Source organism: Acomys russatus, chromosome 6 (assembly GCF_903995435.1).
Source record: "Acomys russatus chromosome 6, mAcoRus1.1, whole genome shotgun sequence".
NCBI classification, from domain to species: domain Eukaryota; kingdom Metazoa; phylum Chordata; class Mammalia; order Rodentia; family Muridae; genus Acomys; species Acomys russatus.
The window spans coordinates 79,648,440-79,663,482 of record NC_067142.1 but is presented as its reverse complement, the minus strand read 5'-3'; the positions used below and the strand labels follow the sequence as shown (position 1 = coordinate 79,663,482).

Here is a 15,043-nt window from a genome sequence, read left to right as displayed (position 1 = left end):
CTCCCAGCCGGAAGTAAACATCCACCTGACCCCTCATAAAACAAAGAGTTTCCAATTTTCCCCTGCACCCTACAAAGTCTACCCCCTCTAACACTTTGAGAGCATTTCCTGCCTTAAGCAGCATTCTGGTTTTCCACCTTAATAGCTATGCATTTTGCATGCGTTTATTGGGTGTCCGTGTCTCATTGGTTTAAGAACGGACTTTGCAATATAGAACTCTGCAGAGCTACAAACAGCTGACGTCCATCTTTTATGATGAGGGGAAGAGAGGAAGCCATACTTGATTTGCTTTAATTTTTTTTTTCTACCCACTTGGGCTTTGAGCTCCTTTGAGAGTTGGCTAGAAGTTCTGATGGGTTTAAAAACAAGGACCACAGGGTTCATCTCGGTAGCACAGCTGTTCCTTGGCTCGCACGAGCCCCGTGTTCAGTTCCCCAGCACCGCAAGACAGACAAGGCTGCCTTTGAGTCCTGTGTCACAGTGGCTGAGTGCCAGCCTTCAGCACTCCTGATATATACACTAGGACAGTCTGCTTTAGGAAATTCATATCACAGAGAAGCGTGTGATGCCCAGAGTAACGGAAAGGGGTTATCCATCACATGAAGACCAGCAGGCTTGTTTCACTAGAATCCCAAACAGCTGATCCCTACAGACAGGGCGAACACCCACAAAACTCCTCCCACAAGCAGAGCCGGTGACACCACAGTGCCTTCCAGACATGTGTGAGACCCCACTAAAAATGAGTGCTGTTTTCATGATGTTGTCCCTCCCAAGTCTTGCTAAGAGTCTGTCCCTGCTCCCTCTGACATCCATCCAAAGCCATATCAATGGCCACTTCCGGAGCATCCCCTGTGCTTCGGTAAGTCTCTAGAGGGGGCCCACCATTGTGCTCTGCACAACCATTGACGAGAGCCAGCGGCAGTGACCCCGGGGGACAGCACAGCTTCTTAGCGCAGCTCTGGGAGATACAGGCGGCACTGCAAGTCGGCAAGAAGTCCTTCTGCTCCGGGGTTTCCCTTAAGTCCAGTGTTTCAAACTGGATGGTCACATTGTGGACTCCAGCATGGTGGAAGATCTCTCGGATTTTTCTGCTGGCATCCTGGTACCCAACGTCCTTCTGGCATTTGATGTGCAGGGTGGCGATGACCTTCCCAGTTATCAGTTCCCAGACGTGCACTTCGTGCACACTGCTGATTCCAGGTACAGTAGAGAGCTTGCCCACTACAACAGACAGGAGTAAACAACAGCCAACAGTGAGTGCAGGAATGGAAACTTGGAACCAAGAGAGGGACCTGTGTGCCTAGTCATGACCACCAAGGCTGCATGTTTACCAAGGTCATCAGGAGAAAGAATGGTCCCCCAACCATCCATTTTCCCATAAGCAGCCTTTCCTCTGATTTTCTAAACCACAAAGTGTTAGCCTATTACAAGTAGCTCAAGAGCCTAAAGCAGAAAGGTTGCAAGTGCAAGACCAGTTCAAGAAAGTTCTAAAGCAGCCTGGGTTACCCGTGGACTGTCTGTTCCAGTCTGCCTGATCTATATAGCAAGTTCCATGCCAGTCAGGACAGCGTAGGGAGACCCTTTCTCAGATAGGTAGATAGATAGATAGATAGATAGATAGATAGATAGATAGATAGATAGATAAAATAGATAAGACCAAGAAGAGAGGCAAGCAGATGGTAGATAGGTAGAGAGATGACGATGATAGATAAACTGATGAGAGGTAGATAGATGGATGATTGATAAATCAAGTTAGATTAGTAGATGGATCAGACAGATGGGATAGTTTAGCAACATGGATCAAAAGCACTTACCAGAAGTGCTACTTCTAGGGATACATTCAAAGTGCCTCTGAGGCACATAACTGACGTGAGAGTCTGGCTTCTCTCTGAGCAAAGCAAATGAGATGGCTTCTCCCCAGACACAGGAGCGGCCTTTTAACACTGCCTCTTTACAGTGAGTGTAATGTGCCACTAACTTCCCAGCTTGTGAATGTCACTAACTAGAAGGCATCACCTAGACCACAAATGAATGGCTTGTCTTTTTAAGGGGGAAAGAGGAGTACAAAAATCAAGGTCTTAAAAAAAAAAATCAAGGTCTTGCAGAGTGACCTTAGTAGAGTTAAAATATACCTTTTTCATGAGGTCAAATAGCCCAAAAGTGGGGTTTGCCCAAGCTTTACATTCTCAAGAAGGGGCAAGTGATTAAGACCTTTGGTTCTTGGAGGTATGAGTCTCCATGGCACACTGCACACCACCCAATGCATGCCTCCATCACACAATGCTCTGTGTGCGTCAGAGCACACCAATCAAATAGTGCTGTGATCCTGACCCTTAGACGGCACAATGGAAAATCGTTAGTGGTCCCCATCCACACATAATCCACTTACTCAGATCTTCCATGTTGACTCCCTTGGGGACCATCTGCAGTAGGATGACAGCAGTTTCTTTGATCAGTGGAAAGGCAGATGACAAAATAATGATGACCATGACAACAGTCAAACTGGGGTCAATGTAGCATTGCCAGTTACATGGGTCTTCAGGTCTCAAGGGTTGTACATAGAATATGATGGCCGTGATGACCACAATTACGGACCCCAAGGCATCTCCCATCACATGCAAAAGGACACCTGCCAGGAAGGAAGACAGACCAATAAAGCCGAGAGCCGAGTGTGGGAACCACATGATGAGCGGTGATCCAGACTTCCAAGCCCATACCATTCACTGCTGTTCTTTGTTACAACACCTAACAGGTCAGAATTTTTCAAAACAAGACCAGTATGGGACGTATGCCCATAATCTTGGCATTTGAGAGGCTGAGACAGGAGGACAGCCTAAGCTACACAGAGACCATCTTAAAACAAACAAAATAGCAATAGCAACCACTCAGAAAGCAAATCTCAGGCCAGAGCAAACTTGATGGCTCAAGCAAGTGGGGGCACCTACCACCAAGCCTGGCAGCCTGGGGTCGATTCTCGGGTCAGAGGTAGAGTAATATGACTGACTCCTGCAAGATGGCATCTGTCCTGTACGTACACACACACACACACACACACACACACACAGTAATGAAAATTATTTTTAAGGGCAAATGTTATGATTATATTTTAATTTCAAATTTTAAAAATATTTTAAAAAGAAAAAAAAATCTAACAAAAATCTCAGACCGGCTACCCAGAACCCAGGAAGAATGGCCTTGGAAGACCTGGGCTAGCTGTCACCTACTATGTCACCGTCCGATACTGCCACATCACTATCGCCTACTCCCCATCAAAGGGCGTCATAAACAGCTGAACAAATGTGTTATTCTTTCAGACAAGCACCTGTACATCGAGTTATTTTGATCTTTTGTTTCATTTGTAGTTGAGATAAAGTCTCATTGTGTAGCCCAGGCTGCACTCAGACTCCAAATCTTAGCCAGCTTCAGCATCCCAGTGCTGGGGTTGCAGACATGCACCACCATGCCTGGCTTCAAAGTTTGTGTCTTTATTATACACGTGATCAGGTGTGGGGCGGGGCTCCCCTTCAGAGTCCCTGATGAGCTCAGCATGATGGAGGTCCCGTCATCTTTTATTGCTCTTTTTATGGTTGCAGTGCCAGGGGTCAGAGCCCGCAGCTCATGCATGCCAGGCAAGCATTCTGCCACCAGACTGCAGCTTCAGACAGAACTGGGACCCACCCAGAGTTGGTCTCTTGGTTCTCTGACTTCCCACTACCCCAGGCCACGCCCCTTCTCCTTCTCATTGGATCGTCATTATCTCCGTGGCTCTAGTATAAGAAGGCCTGAAGAGCAGGATTCTGCTGAAGTTTCCTCTGCACAAAAAGCCATTTGTCACAATCACATAAAAATTAAAACTCTACATTTAAGATTAAAGCTGTAGATTCTAAAAGTCGTTAGTCAATTAATTTCAGAAAAGATTCAACCCTCAGCAAAGATCTAGAGGCTGGGCTGTAGCTATACACTAAAATTAGAAAGTAGTAAATTCAGTGGAATCTGGTCAGAGGAATTAAAAATGTAGACACAAAGTATTTGCATTCTGGAAAGGAACACCAGAATCCTGCAACAGCCCCGGCAGCAACAGTAGCAGCAGCATCTGTTAGAAACAGTCTCATCACATGGTCATCACATGACCCTGCACACCCTACAAAATCACACTAATCAGGAGCTTCCAGTCATCGTGTCCATAAGCGGACAGCCTGTGGCGCTGGCTCGGAGGGAAAGGCCCTTGCTGCAAAGCCCGACGACTGCAGCTTGATCCCTGAGACCCGCACGGTACAAAGAGGAAGAGACCTGACTCCTGCAAGTTGTCCTCTGACACATGTACACATGCGATAAATATAATTTTTTTTAAATATTTTTATTTAATTTTTAATTTGTGTGCATTGGTGTGAGGGTGTCAGATCTTAGAGTTACAGACAGTTGTGAGCTGCCATGTGGGTGCTGGGAATTGAACCCGGGTCCTTTGGAAGAGCAGGCAGTGCTCTTAACCACTGAGCCATCTCTCCAGCCCCTGACAAATGTAATTTTTAAAAGATCACCTGTAACTGGCCATGGTGGTACCCACCTACCATCAAACTACTCAGAAGGCTGAGGCAGGAGGATGGAAAATTCAGGGCCAACTTGGGCAACAAAGAGACTTCTTGGCCTCCTTAGTCCATCTCAGAAAAAAACACAAACAAACAACAAACATTTGAAAAACTATGAAACTGCCTGGGCCTTTAAGACTGAGTATCCAAAAGCCACCCAGCATTTCCTACTCCACAGAAGCAGTGAGTGACATTCCAGGAGAGTGGTAGAGGCAGGAAGGAGGTGTGCCAGGCCAAACAGTGGGCACAGAGTATTTGACCCAAAATGTGTGTGTGTGATGGAGCATGCCTTTAACTCCAGCAGTTTGGAGGCAGAGGCAGATGGAGGCAGAAGAAGATCTCTGTGAGTTATAGGCCAGCCAGGGTTACGTAATAAGACCCAGTCTAAAATAAAAAATAAGAACGCTCGATTTCTGTTATATATGCTTAGAAATGTGGAGAGCAAAACCAACCAGCAATGCCACAGAGAGCACTACGGAGCCTGAGCATTTGCATGGGGGCTCTCATCAGGGAACATGAACTTCTAGGGCTCATGGTGGGATTCAAACACCCTCCAGTACACCCACCCCAACCCCACCCCCACCTCCACCAACCCAGTCCTCATGGGAAGGAGGGAGCCAAACTTGAAGAAAACCATCTTTCAGAAGAGACAGAAACAGCAGAACGCACAGTGCAGGAATGAGCCATATGTCCAACAGTGCTAACAGAAGCCAAAGGAAAAGGGAGAGGCAGAAGGGAGGGGGGAGGGGGGAGCCCCACACCCCAAGGCGCACCTGAGACTCCGTCTCCACCCTACAGATGAGGGAATCGAGGCACTGAGTGGCTAAGTGACTTGCCCAAGATCACACAGCCATCAAATCCAAGTGGGCACTAGAACAAGATTGCCCCGGTGATCTGAATGCAAATAGAAGGTGTTAAAGGATTGCTCTAGCGCCAACTCAGGAGGCAGGGGGTACACAACTGTACTCCCAGCACTCAGGGAGACAGAGGCAGGAGGATCACTGTGAGTTCAAGGTCTATAAAATGAGTTCCAGGACAGCCAAGGCTACACAGAGAAACAAAAACAAAAACAAAAAAAAAAGAAAAAAAAAAAAAAAAGAAAGGGGGGGGGATCCTTCTAGAAGAAAACACATGGTTAATGAGGATCTGCTTAGTCACCCCAGGTATCCAAAAACTTGACTCAGTAGAATTGACAGTGATTCCAATTGCTAACTGCTCACCCCTGGACAACACTGAAGGGTCTGACCTAGAAGGCGGTTGAAATGAGCGGCTCACACTTCCAGCCTTTTACAGAGTGCTTAGTCACAGCAACAGGACACTGACTGAATCAATATATATGCATGAGACAGTCCCTCTTTTCAGCACTTTCTCTGGTTCTCCCCAGCCTGTTTCCAGGCACTGGAGACAAATGAAGAACCTTCTCAGGACTTGTCCTACCCACCTGTTCCCCTGACAGGAGCTAAGGAAGCCTTTGCTTTCTTGGGGACAGTACCCAGTGCTGCTGACCAAACAGGAAAACCTACTATCTCATCTGCACCCTTGGTATCCCTGTCTCAGGGCTCCTAGCCTCACTTGAGTCTAATGGGGGGTCACACCCTGCACTTCCTAGAGGCAGGCAGTGGTGTCTCAAAGACACACAGCTAGAGGGGAAAACCAGAGAAGTGGCTTGGGCCTATAATCCCAGTCTAAGGATGACCTCCGCTAGCTTCAGACTAACCTGGGCTACAGAGGGCGAGCATCTTAGAACAGAGACAGAATGATAGAGAAAGTTGGGGGCCAGAGAGTCTGAATAGAGAGCCGCTTGATTCTGTCCAAAGCTCCCGTTCCCATGCCAGGTTTCCTCTGTTTGGCCACTAAGAATCTCCACAACAGTGGCTCCCACACTTCTCTTCCCCACAGTCTACACTAAAGGCTTTGCTTTCCATCCCAGCACACACAGAGATACAAGTTGAAGGAAAACTGAACCCCGCCCTTAAGATTTTTTTTTTTTTTCTTTTCTATTCTGTTCCATTAGGTCCTAGTGATATTAAACTCTGCTAAGCAGAATTTAGGGCCTAGGCCAGCATGAACTTCAGCTGAAAAAACGCTGTGGGTGGGGTGAAGATTATGAGTGTACAGTGCCCATGTAGGGGGCATGAAGCCATAGGTTCAAGCCCCAGCACCCCTAATACAACATAACTGCTGAAACCACTAACACACCAAACCCACCCCTTATCTCTCCAAATATATATAACATGTGTCTTCAGTGCTGGAGAGGACAGAACTCAGGAGCTTTCTAGGCAAACACTAACTCTATCAGAGAGGCACTCCAGATGCTAACACCTTGAAATGTAAAATCCCAGTGTGTCTCTTAGTCAAAGAGAAAGTGCAGAAGGGGAGATGGGGCATTACCCTGAGGACCCCCGCTCTTTGCTAAGATAGTTTTGTTTTGTCTCATCTTAACTGATAAAAACTGAAGGCTGGGTGTGGTGGCACATGCCTTTAATCCCAGCATATATATTCATATATATATTGAACATGAACACACTCCCTGTGCTATTCTGATACAGGTGCATATAATGCAATATTAAGTCAAAGATCTACACCCTTGAGCCCTTCTTTCTCGTGTTTAAAACAAAACAAACTCGGAGTCTTTTCTTCTGGCTCTTTTGAAATGTACAGTACCTGCCTAACGTCACGGTCACCCACTGAGTGCAGTCACAAAGCCAAATCCTGAGCTAAGTATGGTAGTGACTATGTCAGGGAGGAGGAGGTCCTGAGGGTCTCTGAGGAGCAGACCGAGAGCAGGAGGCAGCCCCGGGGAGAATATGTGCCACACAGGCAGGGGTCCAGGGAGGCTGAGAGTAGAAGATGCCTTTAGGGGAAGACAAAGCAGCCTCAGACCCTGATGCTAGGCCTGTGAGCCTCAAAGCCTATGAGAGAAAAGTCTCATGCATAAGATAAGGCTGATGATCCATACCTCACTTCCCTCAGAAACTGGTCCCCATGGTGTATGTGTGAGACAAAGGCTCAGGTCCCGCTAAGCACTGACCTGGAGGTGAAAGGAATAACTGCAGAGTCCTCTGTTCACACCAGCGTGCACAGGAGCCTCACCAAAGCACTGGGAGGTGAACGCCATTGCAGGAGGCTGGTGGTGAAGGCACTTAGCCAGAGTCACCAAACTAGGAGAGGCAAAGCCTGGGACTGCCTGAGCAGCGGGTCCACCCCTCTCACATGTCCAGCTGAGCAGTGCATCCACCGTGCTCACCTGGGCAGCTGTGTTGGGATATGGGAAAGAGAGGATAGGGCTGGGGTGGGGAGCAGGCGCTGGGGTGGGGGAGTAATGTGTAGGAAAAAGTGCTGCAAAAGCTTTGATTTCCAAAGATGATCCTGTGAGGTGTCCTGAGAGACACAGGTCTCCCCAGATGCCTCAGTCTCCTGATCAGTTGCAGTGCTGCCCACAAGGGTTACTTTGCAAAGGCAGGAGACCTCTGTGCTTGACCCTCACATGCTGACATTCAATTAAAAACAACCACTGTCCCCTGGAACTGGCATATACCAATACTGTCAATTGGACCTAAATTGAAACCCAGTATGGAACCCCAGCCTTCAATGCCACTGACTTAGTGTGAAAACATTGCCACATTCACAAGGCACTGGGAAAGGATGAGAGCTTCTCTCTGGGGAAAATCGAACAACTGTGAAGAAATATCTCATCAGAGGAGATGTCTTTTCAAGTGAAGGCACACTGCCATTCCTCTGTTTATGTGATGCTGCTGACCACATCTTAATGCAGCATCCTTGATCCTATTAGGAAAACTCAGCCACCACAGAGAACTTCAGAAGGGTGTGTCCCCCCTGCTCTTTGCATAAAAGATGAACCCTGTCTCGTATCCCTATTACAATAAGAGGAGTGGTGAGCTTGAAGAAATGGCTTTGGGGCTGGGGCAGTGGTCCCCTGGTTAAGGTACTTGCCACATGTCTTAGTTTGCTTTCTACTGCTGTGACAAAGACTAAAAGCAGCTTGGTCCATCGCTAAGGGAAATAAGGGCAGGAGCTGATGCAGAGGAATACTGCTGACTTTCTCCTCATGGCTTCTTATAGCCCACGGTAAACTGGGCCCCAGTACATATCGTCAACCAAGAAAATATAGTACAGGGTTGCCCACAGGAGGGGAGGAGGGGGAGGAATTTTCTCAGTCAAGGTCTTCTCTTCCCAAATAACTCCAGCTTGTGTCAAATTGACATTAAAAACTAGCCAGCACACCATGCTAGTCAAAGCTGAGATACTCATAAGCCATGTTGTAGCAAACCTGTAATTCCAGGCTGGGAAGGCACACACAGGGACTCCCCAGAGCAAGCAGGCTAGCAAGTCTACGTGTATGGATGACCTCTGGGTTTGACTCAGAGACCCTGCCTCAATGGCCAGGATGAAGGAGCAATCTAGGATGATTCTGAACATCCTTCTTCAGCTTCCATATGCAGATGCCCCCACACATGTGCGCCCACACACATGCAAGCATGCAGACACTTGCGCACAACACAAACACAGAGTGCGCCCACACACATGCAAGCATGCAGACACTTGCGCACAACACAAACACAGATGTTCACTCACACAGATATACACATGTGTACACACATGCACAACACACACATGTACACATACACACAGAAATAATAAATTAATAAATAACTTTTTCTCAGGAAACTCCATCAGAGATAATTCCTTTGCAGATACTTGGAAGGAACCTACAGACATTAAGACGCAGCCGTTCAGTGGGAAATGCCCACTGGAGAAGCAAGCCAGCATCCATTCTGGAAGCCAGAGGCATGTGTGACCACAAAAAGAGCCATACCTGTGAAAAGAGAGCTGAGACTACAGCCCACCTCCACCACACTCTCGGAGTATGTCCCCGCATCTGCAGAGGGGAGGAACTGTCCATTTTCCCCAAGATCTTTCTCCATCTAATTCTCTGGTCCTTCCCCTGAGTCGTGGCTCCAGGAGAAAGGCTCTGACTAGCCACAAGCATCCTCAAGAGAGACAACAGGGTGGATAAATACTAGATAAAGATAGATAAATGCTAAGTGGATTGGCTGGTTGGTAATTAATAGACACGGATGATTGATTGAAGGGGAGAAACAGAGAGAGAAGAGGAGGAGGAGACATGTGTGTGTATCTAAGCCTCGAGAAGAAAGATGAATTAAAAGGATTTTTTCTTATAGAGAATCTCAAAAAATACTATCACAATATTTAGAAAGGTAAACTTCCTTACTGAATTGCATTTATTTATTTTTTTCTTTTAGAATTTTAGGGCCTCACATGTCACTGCTATATTCTGTATCTTTCCTAAAGGTCCCTTCTGGTGATCAGATGTGAAACTCTTAAGGAAAAAAAGGAAGGAGAGAGGGAGGGAGGGAGGGAGGGAGGGACAGATGGAAGGAAGGAAGAAGAGAGAGATGGAGAGAGGGAGGAAGGAAGGGAGAGAGAAAGGGGGAGGGAGGAAGGAAGGAAGGAAGGAAGGAAAGCAAGTAAGCTGGAAATTAACTAAGCTAAAATCACTCTACAGTAAAAATACCTAACCAAAAGCTATAACAGAGAAATGCTCGCTACAGGAGTGTCCAATGCGAGAGATACTGGACAGTGCTCAACACTGCTGACTTTAGATGTGGGGTAAGAAGGGGGATCCTTAGTGCCTTTCATAGGCTCATCAGAACCCCTACTTTGAGCCTAGAAGTAAGAGTTTTAATCAGGTTATAGTCTCTTTCTCAGCAAATTCCCACCACGAATAACTGTAGCAATAAAGACATTGGATGGTTGGGTAGTGGGCCGCCTTGTTTTCTTCCACCTTTAGCAAAATCAGTCAACACCAAGCACAGTGGGGAGAAAGAAGGACTGTCACAAGTTCAAGGTCGGCCTGTGCTAAATATTGATTATCAGGCCAGCCATGGCTACAGAAGAGGACCCTGTCTCAAAACAAATCATAACCAGCTAAAATAAACTGTAATGGGCCTTTAGGTATGGGCCAATGGTATAGCATGTATTTAGCATGCACAAGGACCTGGGTTCCATCCCCAGCATCATACACACACACACACACACACACACACACACACACACACACTTCATAAAATAAATAAGATGCATTGCATGTCAGTAATCATGAAAATAGAAAGTCTAGAAAGTCAAGTATTATAGTAATGTGACCTTAATAAGTGGAGATCAGACTAGCTTGGCACTGAGTTGTAGAGTTCATGAGAACATGACACATATGTGGATATGAGAAGAACATGACACATATGTGGATATGAGAAGAACATGACACATATGTGGATATGAGGAGAATATGACACATATGTGAAGATCAGGAGAACATGATATTGATGTGTGGACACCAGGAGACATGACACTCACATGTGGACGACACTCACATGTGGACGACACTCACATGTGGACGACACTCACATGTGGACACCAGGAGGCATGACACTCACATGTGGACACCAGGAGACATGACACTCACATGTGGACACCAGGAGGCATGACACTCACATGTGGACACCAGGAGGCATGACACTCACATGTGGACACCAGGAGACATGACACTCACATGTGGACACCAGGAGGCATGACACTCACATGTGGACACCAGGAGACATGACACATGTGGACACCAGGAGATATAACACTGATGTGTGGAGACCAGCAGAACATGTCATTCATATGTGGACACAGGAGACATGACACTGATGTGTGGAGATCAGACCAGCCTGGCACGGAGTTATAGAGTATGTATGTAGGGATCAGGAAAACTTGGTACATATGTGGATTTGAAGAGACACTGACACATATGTGGAGGTCAGTAGAACATGGTATTGGTATGCATGGATCAGAACACGGCACTCGTATACAGAGCTCAAGAAAACATTTCACTGATAATGTGAAGAGCAGAAGATTATGACAATGATGTGCAGATCTCAGGAGAACATGCCACATGTGGATATGAGAATAGAATGACACATATGTGGGAGTCAGGAGAACATGGCATTGGTCTGTGAGGCTCTGAGAAACATGATACACATGTTAGAAGAACGCGGCTTTGATATATGAAGCTCTGAAGAACATTTCACTGATAATGCAGAAGTCAGGAGGCCACGAACATAGTTGGTACTCAGTTGACTGCAGTACTCATATGTTGGACTTAGGAGAACATGATATGAACATATAGTGATACATTTGCAGCAATCATGTGGTTATGGTACTGTTAGGTGATGCTCAGGAGAACCCTGACACATGTGTGTAACTCAGAAGAACATGGCGCTGATCTGAGCAGCCCAGGGGCAGGCAGCTGTAACATGGCTAAATTAGAGCCAAGATAAATCATTAGCAACTACTTCTCCCTCGGAATCAATGCAATGATTAGGCAAGAGAAGAGGGTCATAGTCTGCAGGTAACCGACCTGCTTCCCAGCACCGCTGCCTTAGTAAAAGCCAAGCAGCAGTCCTGCGAGCAAGCTAACCCGGGCACGAGCCTACCTCTGATATTCAGTGCTTCCGACTTCTTCTCCTTTTTCATCCTGTCTTCTGGTTCGTTTTGGGTGTTCAGGGAATCACCTGCATTCAAAGAAGAAACCTTGTGTTGTGTATAAGTTCTACAAACAAAAAGAACCAATGAACTCACAATGCAGTTCTGTTATTTTCAATTCCTCTTAGCATATGGGAGTCCCCACCTCTCCCGCAGTCAGTCAGCCCAGACACATGCCTTTTAACCCAGAGGAAGCCAGTTAACCCTTGGACTTCACACACACACACACACACACACACACACACACACACACACACACACACACACCTTTCAAACTTAAAACAGGACAAGTACAAGGCTACACCTATCCCCCAAATCCTCAATACCTAAGGGGCAGAGGAAAGTCTTGACACTAATGTGTCTGTCTGTCTGTCAGGGCAGGATACAAGTCCAGGTAGCCCCAGGGGAGGGGAGGGAAAGGGAACGCTCTCTGTTGCCCAATAGTAAGAATTGATTTCCAGGATCAATACTGCCACAAGGAGAGGGGAGGGTAAGGACTGCAGGGTCAAGGAAGAAAGAAGGGAGGGGAAAGTGTGTGTAGGGGGAAGACAAGGAAGGAAGGAGGGACAGAAGTTAGAAGAGAGACAAAACAGGCTTCGAAGAGGATTTTTAAAAAATCAGTCAGGAAACAAAACGAAAATGAGGGAGTGTGTGAGTAAGAGGGGCCCAATGCCTGGAGAAGGGAGGAGAAAGGCCCGAGGGAAGGACAAAGCGGTCCGGGTCGGAAGGATGCAACTGAAAGGCACCTGCTACATTCGAGAACACAGTCGCGCCCTCCTGCTGCTTTCTTCCAGCCGAGCCCCCCCGGAGAGTCACTGCTGTGTCGGATCCCCGGCCCGAGGCTGGCGCGGCCCCTTGGGGACTCCCCAGAGGGCCACAAGGGTCTCCCTGGTGCGGCGGCTGCGAAGGGCGGGTCCGGCGACCTCTCGCGCAGCGGGAGAAGCAAGCTCCAAAGTCCTGGAAGATGAGCAGCCCCACCACGTTGACTGCCAGCCCCAGGGCGCCCACGATGAGCACCAGCTCGGGGTCATCGATGCGCTCGGGCCGCGCGAGGCGCAACACGGCCTCCACGAAGATGGTAAAGCAGAGCGCGGTGAGGAAGACTGCATTGCTGAGCGCGCCCACTACCTCGGCCCGCGCATAGCCGTAGGTGGCGCCGGAGCCTCGGGCACCGCGCCGCGCGATATAGCCGGAGCCCAGGCCCACGCACAACGAGATCAGGTCAGACAGCATGTTGAACGAGTCCGAGAGCAGCGCGATGGAGTTGCCCAGGTAACCAGACACCAGCTCAGCCACGAAGAAGGCCGCGGTGAGCACCAGCATGAATAGCAGCCGGCACGTTTTGCCGGAGTAGCGGCCCATCTCTTCAGCCCACTGTATCCCGCAACAGGTTGGGGGTCTGGAGCCTACCTCCCGCCGCAGGCCCGCCCTGACCCGCCGGGGCCTTTTGTGCGGCCAGCTCTCGCACGCAGGGCCAGAGTCTGCAGGAGTGGCCCCGGTATCGCAAAGGCCACCTCCCGGGGACCCTGCCCCTCCTCCCTCGCTTCCCAAGCCTGACTTGGCAGGTGGCCACAGGCCAGTGTCTCCTTCTAGGTCTGGCCAGGAGAGGGAAGCTGCTGGGAGGAGAGGCACATCGGGATGCCAGTCATCTTAAATCCCCACCTCCACCCTCTTAGAGAGGGATGTACCCGAGGGTCCCAGCTCCTCCTGCTCCACCCCTCCCCTACCCCTAGGCTACAACAGATCTGTGAATGCCGCTGATAAGGACCTGGGCTGTATTGGGAGTGCGCACCCCTGCCTACGTGCGGATATGCGTGTTGCAGGGCAGATTCCATATGAGCTGGAGCCAACTGCCCTTAAAGGTGTTTCCTGCTTTTCCTTTGCTTAAATGGTATCTCATTCGTCCCTTTAAGCCCAGACCCGAGCCTTACCATCTCTTCTTCACAAAGAGAGTGAATTCTTTCTGTTACTCCCTCACAGCACAGTAGCTCTACAGAAGAGCCTTAGGCAGGCTAGCCAGGGCGCACACTGCTGTAAGGCTAAGCATAGTGCACTGGTGCTGCACCCCAAGGCTGGGGTACTTTGTGGTAGACACAAAATATCTATCTACCTTGGCCAACCAAGAAGCCAGGCTTGGTCTCCTTTCACAATCTGTCGGAGAGAATTTCTACTGGCCCCATAGATGACCTGATACTCTTAGTTTAATCGATTGACCCAAATGGTTTTTTCAAAACAGGCTGAGCCCTAAGAGACTCTCACTCAAAGAGAACTGGTCCTGCGCAGCAGCCCCTTCAGAAAGGGTATTTGTTGGTGGTCACTTCAGTGGAGTATGGAATGTGGAGCGCTGTGCCTCACTCCCATCTCAGTTTATGAAGAGTCTGAAGGCAAAGGCTCCATCCGTGTCTCGCCATAGGCTTTAACCACCTCCACCAAGTAAATGGTGGTGTAACTATTCAGTCTCGACTGTTTTAGAACATTAGCTTGTGACTGGAATCTATTACCAAGACATCCAGCTTTAAAAATAATTTGGATTAAATTTGTTCTTGCCAATCCCATACACGCATATAATGTACTCTAATTATTCTCAATCCCCATTCTTTTATGCCCTGAGAAGCTCTCCTCTTCCCTCTGAGCTCTGCCCGCCAAATCATGTCCTTTTGTTTAGTTTTCTATTACATGCATTTATTGGGGAAGGGGTGTTAAGTGTGTGTATGGCCTGCATGCTGTATGGCTTGCTAGCTGAGGTCGAAGGACAACTTTGGGGCATTCCCTCACCCACCATGGTTGTCTCTGGGATTACACTCAGACCATCAAGCTTGGTGCCAAACACTTTCATCTGTTGAATCACCTTTCCAATCTCCCCCCCCCAACCCCCCAATCCCCCCACTTCTTTT

At 48.2% G+C, this 15,043-nt stretch overlaps 1 protein-coding gene across 1 annotated transcript; it reads right to left on the bottom strand.

Moving 5' to 3' along the window:
• Positions 1-709: 709 nt before the first annotated feature.
• Slc30a10 (solute carrier family 30 member 10) lies at positions 710-13,795 on the bottom strand. The gene is made up of 4 exons (XM_051148095.1): positions 12,896-13,795; positions 12,101-12,178; positions 2,390-2,629; positions 710-1,221 (listed from the first exon to the last, which is right to left on the bottom strand). The coding sequence occupies exons 1-4, from the start codon at positions 13,509-13,511 to the stop codon at positions 734-736; spliced, it is 1,422 nt and encodes a 473-aa protein (XP_051004052.1). The 5' UTR covers positions 13,512-13,795; the 3' UTR covers positions 710-733.
• Between the last annotated feature and the right edge of the window lie 1,248 nt (positions 13,796-15,043).